Source organism: Bos indicus, chromosome 1 (assembly GCF_029378745.1).
Source record: "Bos indicus isolate NIAB-ARS_2022 breed Sahiwal x Tharparkar chromosome 1, NIAB-ARS_B.indTharparkar_mat_pri_1.0, whole genome shotgun sequence".
Taxonomy (NCBI): domain Eukaryota; kingdom Metazoa; phylum Chordata; class Mammalia; order Artiodactyla; family Bovidae; genus Bos; species Bos indicus.
In genome coordinates this window covers 138,549,800-138,563,968 of record NC_091760.1, presented here as the reverse complement: position 1 = coordinate 138,563,968, position 14,169 = coordinate 138,549,800, and the positions used below count along the sequence as shown (strand labels likewise).

General features: G+C 43.1%; 1 protein-coding gene across 4 annotated transcripts in view; it reads right to left on the bottom strand.

Annotated features, from left to right (window-relative positions):
- The window catches only part of CPNE4 (copine 4), a 686,364-nt gene that overhangs the window by 164,412 nt on the left and 507,783 nt on the right, over positions 1–14,169 (bottom strand). For all 4 annotated transcript variants that reach the window (XM_070794756.1, XM_070794770.1, XM_070794775.1 and 1 more), the window contains one exon: positions 1,710–1,793. In XM_070794756.1, coding sequence (XP_070650857.1) covers positions 1,710–1,793 — 84 coding nt within the window. The remainder of the gene's footprint in view (positions 1–1,709; positions 1,794–14,169) is intronic.

Genomic DNA, 14,169 nt, shown 5'->3' with positions numbered 1-14,169 from the left:
AGATAAAATTATTTTGGTTAAATCTCTCACCTTTATAGAAATATTAAGAGTGAAGATGTTTCACTACAACAGTTATGTAAAACTCAATAGCAAATCAAAATTTCTACTAGAAATTAAAATCTGTATGTGTGTGTGCACACATGTGCTTACCCAGGGAGAATAGTATTGCCTGGTTATTTTATATCTATTGAGTAAGAAAGAGGAAAAAGCAATGTTATGTTGATCGATTCATTGGAAAACTTTACAATCACATTTCTTGTGAGACTCCAGGAGCCCCTCACAATGGGGTATGGGGAAGTGTTAGAGACGCTGGGAACAGGGGAATTTACCAGCATTAAAACTGAAAGGAGGGATGCCGTCAGGAGAGAAGTCTAATATGATGCCACCCCTCTTCCTTCTCCCTGTACATTCAAGTCCCCGTGCACTGGTTGGGCAAAGGCATGAATGGGTACCACTTCTGATTCTCTCCAACATTCCGTTACTTCTTCTGAAAGAACTTCGTTCCATCAAAGGAATCTTTATATGGGGAAAAAGTTCTACTTGGTGGTGGTGATAAGGTGCCACTCAGGGTAACCATCCAAGTTGCATTTGAAACTATTCCCTAGGGAATAGTTTGTGACTGTCCAAAGAGTCATACTGTGCTATTACAGGGAGTGGACATACTATGTATATCCAGCTCCATTCATGTATTCATTCTTTTATTAAATGCTAACCATGTACAAAATGACATTCACAGACTAGCCTGTCCAAGATTATTCAGTTTTTGCTTACCTTAAATATGACATGAAATGTTCCCCTAATGCTACGTGCAACTCTACCACTTCAGGAAAAAGGAACTGGATTTCCAGTGTGAGGTGTGGGAACACAGAACCTGCTATACTCCTGTAGGAGACATGACAGTTCCTTCTTCCTTTACGCTATGCTGCAAGCACAACAGTTCTCTCAGCTCTGAGCCATTCCTCCTTATCAATGCACTTCTCACCCCAACAAGTCTCTCTCTTGAACGAACTTATACAGAAAATAAAATACAAAGTGGAGTCTAGGGTTGGTTGTTAAGTGGGTGTGTGGTCACGGGTAGCAGTGGGTGGGATACTGAAGGATGAGGTTCACAGACATGTGGAGAGAAGGTGGGAGTATGAGAAGGAGATGCAGCCAGATCAAGTGCCTGCTGACACAGGGCAGCTGTTTATATGCAGACCTGACATCAGTACTGTGTGTGGACTTCCCTGGGGAGGCTGATTGGCTTCTCAAATTACAGCAAAGCTCAGGGTCAAACACACACAATTCAAACCTTAGCTCTACCTCTTGCTCACTGTGAGAACTGGAAGGTGAATTAACCTCCTCAAAGTTCAGCTTCTTCATTTGTAATATGGGGTAATAATAGCCATGTCAAGGCATAGTTGTGAGAAGTAAATAAAATGATGTATGTAAAATCACTCAGTAGATTGCTTGGCACCTCATCACGCTCATCAAATGTTGACTAGGATTCATATTTTTATTATTAATAAGTTGCTGGCTTTCTGTATTAAAGGTCAATAGTGGAGAATATGTGTGAGAAAGGGTCTCCTCTTATAACACCCACATTCAGAATGAAGAGAGGACTGGGAAGACCCCAGGTCTTGGGGGAGACCTACAGACATTAAGAAAGGTAAAGTCAGTGTATCATGTTAAGGAAACGAGATGGCAAAACTGAAGATGGCACTTCTCACCTCAGTTCGGTGCACAAGCTGCTGAGTTGCATCATCATTCATTCGAAAAATTTCCAGAAATGGGTCAGATTTACTGAAGAAATCCTAAAATAGATGAGCAAAAATGAGTTTTTTTCTCTCCCCCTTGCACAAACACATTTGCTACAGCCCTGGATAAAATACCCCTGAATTTGACCCTTCCTTGCTTTAGTCTTCATCACCTTCGGCTAGAAGGAGCTGTATCTCAACCCCTAAGTCCTTTGAGAAGAAAGGACTTGGTTGATTGAAGTCCCAAGCAGTCTTCAAAGATCAGTTCAAATGCCGGGTCTCTAAGAAGCAGTGTATCTGCTGTCTTAAACAGGTTCATCCTAGTTATTGTAAAGCCTGTGTCTGATGTGTGAAACGGAGTATTTCCGCCATAGTAAACACGGATGTCACAGTCATCAGCTATTCCGAGCCTCCAAATTTAATTTCTGGGCCCAGAGGGCACTGAGGAAGAGCAATGCCTCCAATCTGGCAGCCATTAAGCTGCTGCCACAAGTTGCCCCCACTCCCTATGGTGAATGAGGAACTAAGGATGTGAAAAATCAAGTTGCAGGGTGCTGGGCCCAATAGCTGAGATGCATGTTAAAGTAATGATTTCAGTTAAGTCCAGACTCTTGCATCTTCCTATACATAGAAAAGCACTAAATTTCTTAACTCAAAATATCTAAAGAAATATTTCCTTAATAAATTATAAGGAAATAATTTTCCTTAATTAACAATAATCTTCTTTGTTCAGACTACCTGTCCCTTGTTGCAGACTTCTTTAAACCTGACTCCCCATCCTGCCTGCCTCCGTGAAATAGATGGATAGACCCTCCATCTCTCAGGGTCATGTGAGATGTTGTCTCCCAGGCTTGAAAACCTAAAAATTCCCACAAAATAAAACATAACTCTCAACTCTTAGGTTTTGACTATTTTTTAAGTTGACAATGACTACAGACACTGTGGGCCTGTTATTATCTGTTCTGCCTCTGGTTATGCTTGTTAATTTTTATTACATACTAGACAGTTCAGTTCAGCCACTCAGTCGTGTCTGACTCTTTGTGATCCCACAGGCTGCAGCACACCAGGCTTCTCTTTCCATCACCAACTCCCAGAGATTACTCAAACTCATGTCCATCGAGTTGGTGATGCCATCCAACCATCTCACCCTCTTTCGTCCCCTTCTCCTGCCTTCAATCTTTCCCAGCATCAAGGTCTTTTCCAAAGAGTAAGTTCTTTGCAGCAGGTGGCCAAAGGATTGGAGATTCAGCTTCAAGATCAGTCCTTCCAATGAACATTCAGGGCTGATTTCCTTTAGGATTGAGTAGTTGGATCTCCTTGCAGTCCAAGGGACTCTTAGAGTCTTCTCCAACACCACAGTTCAAAAGCATCAATTCTTCAGTGCTGAACTTTCTTTATAGTCCAACTCTCACATCCATACATGACTACTGGAAAAACCATACCTTTGATTATATGGACATTTGTTGGCAAAGTAATGTCTCTGCTTTTGAATATGCTATCTAGGTTGGTCATAGCTTTTCTTCCAAGGAGCAAGTATCTTTTAATTTCATGGCTGCAATCACCATCTGCAGCGATTTTGGAGCCCCAAAAAATAAAGTCTCTCACTTTTCCATTGTTTCCCCATCTATTTGCATGAAGTGATAGGACCAGATGCCATGATCTTAGTTTTTTGAATGTTGAGCTTTAAGCCAGCTTTTTTACTCTCCTTTTTCACTTTCATAAAGAGGCTCTTTAGTTTTTCTTTGCTTTCTGCCATAAGGATGGTGTCATCTGCATATCTGAGATTATTGATATTTCTCCCAGAAATCTTGATTCCAGCTTGTGCTTCATCCAGCCCAGCATTTCTCATGATGTACTCTGCATGTAAGTTAAATAAGCAGGGTGGCAATATACAGCCTTGATGTAATCCTTTCCCAATTTGGAACCAGTCTGTTGTTCCATATCCATTTCTAACCATTACTTTCTGACCTGCATACAGATTTCTCAAGAGGCAGGTCAAGTGGTCTGGTATTCCCATCTCTTTCAGAATTTTCCACAGTTTGTTGTTATCCACACAGTCAAAGGCTTTGGCATAGTCAATAAAGCAGAAGTGGATGTTTTTCTGGAAATCTCTTGCTTTTTTGATGTTCCAGCAGATGTTGGCAATTTGATCTCTGGTTCCTCTGCCTTTTCTAAATCCAGCTTAAACATCTGGAGCCTGGCTTGGAGAATTTTGAGCATTACTTCACTAGCGTGTGAGATGAGTGCAATTGTGCGGTAGTTTGAGCATTCTTTGGCATTGCCCTTCTTTGGGATTGGAATGAAAACTGACCTTTTCCAGTCCTGTGGCCACTGCTGAGTTTTCCAAATTTTCTGGCATATGGAGTGCAGCACTTTCACAGCATCATCTTTTAGGATTTGAAATAGCTCAACTGGAATTCCATCACCTCCAGTAGCTTTGTTTATAGTGATGTTTCTTAAGGCCCACTTGACTTCACATTCCAGGATGTCTGGCTCTACGTGAGTGATCACATCATCGTGATTATCTGGGTCGTGAAGATATTTTTTGTACAATTCTTCTGTGTATTCTTGCCACCTCTTCTTAATATTACCTGTTTCTGTTAGGTTCAGTTCAGTTCAGTCACTCAGTCGTGTCCGACTCTTTGCGATCCCATGAATCGCAGCACACCAGGCCTCCCTGTCCATCACCACCTCCAGGAGTTCACTGAGACACGTCCATTGAGTCAGTGATGCCATCCAGCCATCTCATCCTCTGTCGTCCCCTTCTCCTCCTGCCCCCAATCCCTCCCAGCATCAGAGTCTTTTCCAATGAGTCAACTCTTCGCATGAGGTGGCCAAAGTACTGGATTTTCAGCTTTAGCATCATTCCTTCCAAAGAAATCCCAGGGCTGATCTCCTTTAGAATGGACTGGTTGGATCTCCTTGCAGTCCAAGGGACTCTCAAGAGTCTTCTCCAACACCACAGTTCAAAAGCATCAATTCTTCGGCGCTGAGACTTCTTCACAGTCCAACTCTCACATCCATACATGACCACTGGAAAAACCATAGCCTTGAGTAGATGGACCTTTGTTGGCAAAGTAATGTCTCTGCTTTTGAATATGCTATCTAGGTTGGTCATAACTTTTCTTCCAAGAAGTAAGCATCTTTTAATTTCATGGCCGTAGTCACCATCTGCAGTGATTTTGGAGCCCCCCAAAATAAAGTCTGACACTGTTTCCACTGTTTCTCCATCTATTTCCCATGAAGTGATGGGACCAGATGCCATGATCTTCATTTTCTGAGACATCATGTAATACTAGATACAATGTAAAACAGTTATAAAGGCTTTAGATGAGACTTTAGCTTCTAGCAAGCAGTTATAAAGGGGGCGGTCACCTGAATCCAATTAAGGTTGAGCTGTTGATAGAGGTTGGTTTTTTTGAAAGTCTTTAGAAGTCGATGTAGTTCTGATTTCTTTATTCCTTAGGTATAGTCCTTTAAGACTCTCACTCAAAAACTCACTGTTTATGATGGATGTTTCTCCTTGAAAAGCTGTCAATACTCATTTTTGTTGGTGAGAGTCTCTGGAAGACTGTTTATATCTGTTATTTCTTTTTTTTTCTCTTTTACTTAAAAAATATTTAAATTGGAGGATAATGCTTTACAATGTTGTGCTGATTTCTGCCATACAACAATGTGAATCAGCCATAATTATATATATGTATGTGTGTGTGTGTGTATGTGTATATATATAATCCCCTCCCTCTTGAGCCTTGCTCCTACCCCTCCTCCATCCCTCCCCTCTAGGTCATCACAAGCACCAGGCTGGGCTCCCTGTGTTACAAAGCAGTTTCCCACTAGCCATTTTACCCATGGTAGTGTATGTATGTCAGTGCTGCTCTCTCAGTTTATCCCATCCTCTCCTTCCCCACACTGTGTCCACAGGTCTGTTCTCTATGTGTTTCTAATCCTTCCCTGCAAATAGGTTCATCTGTACCATTTTTCTAGATTTCATGTATATGTGTTACTTGTTTTTATATTTTTTAAAAAACATGATATTTGTTTTTCTCTTTCTGACATATTTCACTGTGTATAGCAGGCTCTAGGCCATAATCTCTTGGCTCTACAGTTCTTGGTTCAGTTTCTTTCTAAGTTGCTATTTGCTAATTAGTGAATGCCCTGAGAGAGTAAGTCACTCCAAATGTTGGGCTGCTTCCCTCCTCTGAAGCCTCTACAAATAACCCAAGCTGTCCCTATAACCCTGAGTTCCAGTTTTGCTTCCCCAACACCATGAGACTATCAAAACCACTGCTCAGTTTATTTTTTAGCAGCTGTTTTCTCCCTAGGATTTATGAATCAGCCTTATGGAATTGCCTTGAGTGGAAAATCTGTGTAGACTATCTGAATCATCTCAATGGATTTCTCTTCTTCCTGGCTTCTCCACTCCTAAATTTTGACTGCCTTTAAAGACTCCCAAAGAGACGTCCCGTATATCTTGCTCAGTGTTTACAGTTGTTTTCAGTGGCAGAATAACATAAAACAAACAGGCACTTTAATACTGGAAGCAGCATATCTTTAAGTTTGCTTTTTACCCCAATACATTATAAACTCTTCAGAAAAGAGGAATTATGTTTTATTTTCTTTTATGTTTTTACCTTTTCCTTAGCATTTTCTATAGCATCTAGTTTTTAGTGGCACACGTATTTACTGGATATATGAATGAATACACAGGTGAATGAATGAGTGACATGAACACTGTGTAAATAATAGGAGGTTATCTGAGACGCAACTTTAGTCATCACATTCTTACTATGTATTTCACCAGGTTATTCCCTGCCCCAGAAATCCAGGTGGCAGCAAAGTAGAATAAAGCCTAAAGCCATCTTAGTCTTTAGGTCAAAAAAATACTCTTAAGGAATATACCAATCATGGAAACTTGTGCTTGATATTAAGATTCAAGGAAGGATAAAACCTTTTCTCAGCCCTCCAAAGTGCTATCTAGTTTGGTGCTAAGTATACACATAAACATAACCCAGGGTTAAGTGTAAATGAATGAACAACAGAGAAGAGGGAAAGTTGATGGATTTTGACTATAAAATACGATTGTGAGAAAAAGAAAACAAAGGATGTCACAGTCATCAGCAATTGCAGCCACCAGGGATGGTGAGCTGGTGGACCCTGAGGGAACTCAGGAAGGTAAGAACACCTGCCATCTAGTAGCCATCAGAGTGTAGCCACTCTCTACAGTGAACCCGGAGGAAACTCAGGATGAGAAAACACAGGATACTGGTCCCAGATAGCTGAGGTGCATATCAAAGAAATTACTTCAGTGAGCCCGGACTCCTACATCTTCCCATACATAGAAAAGTGTTTAGTTCCCTAACTTGGGATATCTGGTTCTCTTTAATTAACAATAATCTTTCGATGTTAAGACTACCTGGCCTTTGTGGCAAAACTTCTATATACCTGGCTCCTCTCCTTGCCTCCTCAGAGCAGTTCTCTCAAGGTCACTTGAGATGCTGTCTCCAGGGCTTGAAGTCCCAAAAATTTCCACCAAATAAAACATAACTCTCAACTTTTAGGTTATGAATATTAAGTACACAGTTGTGAGGAGGATGTTTCTAGGGAGGGAATAGACTGACTGAAGGTGTAAAAGAGAAAATACACACCAAGTAGCTGAATTACACTGTAGCCTTAGGTTGTGCAGGGGAAGAATTGGAGGCAATACTGGTGGAGCAGCTGCATGAAGTGGAGGACCTTACAGGTGCATCCCAAGTGTTTGCAGTCACCTAAGAGGCGGTGGGGAGCCCCTGGAGGATTTTGAGCAGGAAAATAATGTGATTGGCTCTATAGTGAAAACTTCGTAGGATACTTTAGAAAGAGGAGGGAGGAGGGGATATCTGCCTTCCGTTTGGCTGTCCTCCCCACCCAACCAGGACCAAATGCACAGAGTCTAGAAAATACCTTTCCTTTCTATTTTGGAAGGTCCCTGATTGACACTTGCATTCATCAGTAAGTCTGCCCTGCAAACCGTGTCTCTCCACAGAAACAGCTCCTGCCTCCTCCCAGACACACTTTTATCTAATGGCTACATCTTTGTGTAACTGAGCAGGATCCTATGGGGCCTTTCTGAGACAAACCCTTCCACTACATCCTCTGCTTCAGCTCCTCTCTGAAGTACCCAGATAACAGTATTTGATGCACATGTCCTGAGTTGTTCCCCAGATGTGAAAACCTCCCACCCAACAGATGTGAACTACACAATGACCTTCAACACATAGCACCCAGGCCTCCTGGAACCCAAGGATTGATCATGTTAAACCCTATGACACTTTCCTGTTATCCCACCACCATCAGCCAATCAGAGAATTATGCATGAGCTGATCACATACCCTGGGACTCGCTCCTTTCACCTGGCATTTTAAAAATGCTGTGCTGAGGAAATTCCCTGGTGGTGCAGTGTGTGCAGTGGTTAGGGCTCCGGGTTTTCACTGTCAGTGGTATGGGTTCAATTCCTGGTCAGGGGACTAAGATTCTACAAGCTAAGTGGTGTGGCCAAAAAAAAAAAAAAAAAAGTTTTGTCAAACTTTAGAGCATAAGCAACCCACTCCAGTACTCTTGCCTGGCAAATCCCATGGACGGAGGAGCCTGGTGGGCTGCAGTCCATGGGGTCGCTAGGAGTTGGACACGACTGAGCGAATTCACTTTCACTTTTCACTTTCATGCATTGGAGAAGGAAATGGCAACCCACTCCCGTGTTCTTGCCTGGAGAATCCCAGGGATGGGGGAGCCTGGTGGGCTGCCGTCTCTGGGGTCGCACAGAGTCGGACACGACTGAAGCGACTTAGCAGCAGCAGCAGCAGAGCATAAGCCACCCGTCTCTCCTTGTTTGGCCCTGAAAGAAATCTTTCTCTGCTCCAAACTCTGATGTTTTGGTTTGTTTGGCTTCACTGTGCAGGAACACACAAACATGCATCTGCTCAAGACATTCACCCCTCAAGTCTATTTGTGTTTCATCCCTTATGTGAAAGAACTGGAGCCCCCTCCCCACTTCCTAGTGTGGACACACTAGCATGTTCTGCACGTCCTTGGGGCCCTCCTCCGGGGGGATAGACTCTTGGTTCCTAATACACTGGAAGAACTCTATCAGTTATTATTCTTTTTTCTTTTATTGATCATTTTAAACTTTTTGTTATCATTATTTTTAAAAATAAAAAAAATATATAAAAATAGAAATATGAAAAAAATAGAAGAAAAAAAATGGTCCATAACTCACCCATAATACCACAACTATCAATAACAGTTTGATAATTTTTTCTAGAATCTAGATATAATTTTATTTTTTTCTTATAAAAAATACTTGTACTCTATATACACTTTGGTATCTTATTTTTCCTAATAGAAGTATATTGTAATTTTTTAAAACTTCATTTCACATTCTTTTAAGATACTACTCAAGATTGGCATGGAATTGTCAGGAGGAGGTACTATAAATCAAGATACAATCTTCACCTTCAAGCAACTAAAAATCTAATGTGTAGTGCACTGTCTTTCAAATCCTGATTTCACCATATACAATTGGGATGATCTGGGACAGGGTATTTGATTTTTTCACATCTCAGTTTTCTTATCCATTAATTGGAGAGGATATCAGCCTTTCCTCATAGCAATGCAGAAGGATTAGAGGAAGTGATGCACATAAAGTTTTAAGTCCAGTGCCTGGCATATGATCAGCACTCAGAAAGCATTACTGCTATTTATTATTACCAATAAAAGAGAGAATACATGCTGATGCTGCTGGTGAAGTCACTTCAGTCGTGTCTGACTCTGTGCGACCCCATAGACGGCAACCCACCAGGCTCCCCCATCCCTGGTATTCTCCAGGCAAGAGTACTGGAGTGGGTTGCCATTGCCTTCTCCGGAGAATACATGAGGACACTTAGAAAAGCACTGTACAAATATCAGGCATAATTACTATTAAGAATTTAGCAGTACTTCCGTCTGATTTCTGGAAATAAAACTACTCATAAGCAGCTCAAAAGCATCTCAAATGTATACTCAGAGATTCATAGTTAAAAACAACAAATCTGCATCTAATTGTATAGTTACTTGACCACAATCTGGAATTTTCAGCTTTCTTGGCTTTGACCATCAGTGTTAAGAAGGCCTTTAGGACAGTTCAGTACAATGAAAATTAATGATAGAGGCATTTTACTAAAGTTTTGCTATAGTGAAATGTTAATAGTGAAATAACTTGGAGGCTATATGCCCTTGCTCTTTTAGTCCAATATGAAAGGAATTTAGTTAAGGGAGATGTCAGTTGGGGTTTGAAAGAGAAAAGGAAGCAGTGCATAGCCATGACAGTGATCATGAAAATGGAATACTGGAACTGGAAAAAGACTGAATGATTTGGGGTCATATCCAGACACTGTGACTTCTTCACCTTGTGACTCTGGGAAAATTTTTTGGCCTCACTGTGCTTCATCTGTAGACTGGAAGTAATGAGACCCACTGTTAAGAATATGGTTATGTTTGGGGAGTAATGTGGGCTGACACCTGACACCTGGTATATTGTAGATGCTCATGAATGATAATTTGTATCACTAATGTAGGGTGGATTAGTGTTCAGGCAGGCATACTTGAACATAGCAAAATCACAGCATAGCCTGACAGAGTTACCATTGCTATAGAACAGGGATCAGCAAACTATGGCATGTGGCCCAAATTCAGCCCACTGCTTGTTTTGTAAATAAAGTTTTATTGGAACATTGTCATGCTCATTGACTTATGTAGTGTCATGACTGAGCAACTAAGCACAGCACAGCACATGGCTGTTTTCATACTGCAAAAGCAAAGACGCGTTGTTGGGACAGAGACCATACAATCTGCAAAGTCTAAACTATTCACCATCTGGTCTTTTATAGGAAAAGTTTGCCAACCTCTACTTTAGAGACATTTAGCTGCTTATATAGCACCCCATCAAACTAGCATCACGGCAACATTAAGAAAATACAGCATATAATGATCATGATTACAGATGTGAAGAACACCAGTGCAAGAATCAGTTTCAACATACCAACAAGAATACTTTCTCAGGAAAGACAGAAGAAAGAACACTTTGTCAGCTTGAATGTTCCAAAGTAATTCAATTCATATCTCTACTTGTTAGATTAATCACCAACTAGCTGCTAATGTAATGAGGAGCTTTAGGAGTTAAAAAGTCCATCTCTCCACTAAGTGAATTACATTAACGTTACACTAAAACCATTATTTCCTGCAAACCTCACCTATTTTATGTGTGAATCTCATGAAGCCTACTGGATTTCTGTCTTGAGTAGAAAGCTGCTGATCTGGACAGCATTTGAAAGGGCTTATCAGGCACTGGTGAGGGATCTCTGGCAGACAGCCTGCCAGGAGGAGCCCCAGGGGCGACCAGGTACCAGGAAGTGGGGAGTGAGGGAAGGTCCAGGACAGAGGACCAGAGACAAAGGGGTTGCTGGCGGAGGGGGAGCAGTTGGGGCTCGGGGAATATTTGGGTGCCAAGAGCTTCTTAGATGCCTTTGGGTGCCTGGAGCAGTGTGCTTGTTTGGCTGGGAGAGGGAGGGACGTGCTTTTCTTTCACTTCCTGGGAGGATAGAGGCGCTGCTGGGGGAGGGGAAGCAGTTTGGGTGCAGGGGCCATTTGGGCACACTAGAAGCGGTTTGGGAGCCCTTGGCTGGCAGGAGCAGCATGCCTGCTTGGCCAGGAAGGGGAGGGATCCTCAAGGGTTGGAGGAAGCCCGTGGGGTTTCCCTTTCACTCCAACTGGAGGAGTTCAGGGCTGCTGGGGGAGGGGCAGAGGTTTGGGCACCAAGCTGGGAATGGTTTGGGTGCCTTTGGGCATCCAGAGCAGTGTGCCTGCTCCACTGGGAGGGACCCCTGAGAGGGCTGGAGGATCCAGTGGGGAACCTTCCTGGGGTACCCACTGCACTTGGCCCCAGGGAATCTTCTGGGGCCAGGGGCCGGGGTATCTGCCTTCTGGGGGCTCCTCTGCCCTCCGTGGCCCTATCTACTCTCCCACTGAGCCATCTTCCCTTTGTTCTCTGGGGTGCCCTGCTCTGCAGGGATTCCCCAGCCCCACTCCTTATCCCCAACACCATGGGTCATCTGCACATGAGGAGTGGGGAGGCTTCTGCAGGGTTCCAGGAATAGAGAATTGCCTGGTGTCCCCTGCCCATGGGCCCTGGGAAGCTTCCTAAGGCCCCCAGGCTGACCTCTCTCTGCCCTTTGGGACGACTTCTGCCGTCCAGGGCCCAGGTCACCTTCCAAAGACTTCTCCAGGCCTCCCTCTGCTCTCCACCTTCCCGTTTCCTCCCTCCCTCTGGGAAACCCCTGGGGCTCCCCTCTACACTTCAAGGCCCTCCCCCCCCTTCTCAGGCACCGTCATCCCTCCAGGCTGAGCACTCAGCCATAAAGGATACCAGCCTCCACCTTCCAGATTCCTTCTCTGTTCTCCATGTTCTTCCTCCCTCCAGGGTTCCTGTCCTCTGTGGGCCCCTCACCCCTCCAAGGGCCCTGACTGCCTTCTGAAACTGGCTCTCCACCATCTGGGACCCCCTTAAACCCTCTGGTTCCCTCCTCCTTCTGGGGGGCACCCCCTCCATCCTCTAGGGCCCTTCTCCCTCTGACCTCCCCTCTGCTTTCCAGGCTGAGCTCTCTGCTTTCCAGGTTGAGCCCTCTGCCCTCTGGGGATCCATCTCTGCTCTATGGGGCCCCCTCTGTCCTTCAGGGCCACCATCAAGGGCACACACTGCCCACGTAGGGCCAGCAGGGAAGGGGTCTTTACAGGTGTGGAGGAAAGGGGAATCCATCTGGTGTTCCGCCACCCACTCAGCCCTGGGAGCCTCCTGGGACCTGGACCTTATCTTCTACTCCTCAAAGCCAAAGGCAATGCAGAGGCCACCTCAGTTGCATGGAGCCTGGGCCTCCCTCCATCCTCATCCAGGGCCTTTTCTGGAGGCTTGGGTCCTGAGTCAGGACCTCACCCTCACGGGACTCCCACTTCCACCTAAAAACTGCCACCTCTTAAGCCATTCCCTACCTAAGCCCTACCCTTTACAGCCAAGGTTTGTTCTGCCTTTTGGTTTTTATTATTATTTTTACTATTTACCAGTGGAGTTTGGTTTTACTCTCCAGTAGTTGTTTCATACATATATTTATTTTTTTCTACTATTTCTGTTAGTTTTCTAAACTTATTTTAGTACTTTTTAGTCTTTGCCCCCTCTTATTTATATTCTTACTTATATTCTGCCCCCTCTTATTTATATATATATAATTCCCCCCCTACCCCCCGCCTTTTTTTCTTCTCTCTCTTTACTCTTGGAATACATTTTTACCCTTCAGGGGTTGCTATTTTTTGTTACTGTTCTGCCTCCCCCCCCTTTTTAAAAGTCCCCCCCCCCCCCCCCCCCCCCCCACAGCTCATGGCTTGTGGGATCCCAGTTCACTGGCCAGAGATCAGGCCTGAGCCCCTGAGGTGGGAGCACTGAGTATGAATTGCTGAAACAATAGAGAATGTCAGGTCCCAGAGAATATTAATCAGAGTGAGGGATCCTAGAGGTCCACATCTCAACACCAAGACCCAGATCTACCAAACTGCTTGCAAACTCCACTGCTGGAAACCTCAGCTCAAACAACTAGTGAGACAGGAACACAGTTCCACTCATCAAAAAGGAAAATTAAATGACAAAAAAATATGTTACAGATGAAGGAGTAAGGGAAAAAACTACAAGACCAAATAAATGAAGACGAAATAGGCAACCTATCTGAAAAAGAATTTAGAGTAATGATAGTAAAGAATTTTCAAAATATTGAAAATAGAATGGAGAAAATGAAAGAGACACTTAAAACATTTAACAAAGACCTAGAAGAAATAAAGAATAAACAGTGATGAAAAACACATTCACTGAAATTAAAAATGCTCTATTGATAACAGAGTAACTGAGGCAGAAAGGATAAGTGAGCTGGAAGATAGAATGACAGAAATAGGTGCCAAGGAACAGGGTAAAGAAAAAAGAATGAAAAGAATTGAGGACAGTCTTAGAGACCTCTGGGACAATATTAAATGTACCAACATTCAAAGTATAGGGGTCCCAGAAGAAGAGAAAAAGAAAGGATATGAGAAAATATTTGAGGAGATTATAGTTGAAAACTTCCTTAACATGGAAAAGGAAATAGCGACCAGGTCCAGGAAGCCCAGAGAGTCCCATAAAGGATAAACCCAAAGAGAAGTACACCAAGACAATATTAATAAAACTAACAAAAAATAAACCTAAGAAGCTACAAGTGAAAAGCAAAAATTAACATACAAAGGAATAAGGCTAATAGCGAATTTTTCAACAGAAAATCTGCAGGCCAAAAGTGAGTGGCAGAATATATTTAAAGTGAAAGACAAAAACCTACAACCAAGATTACTC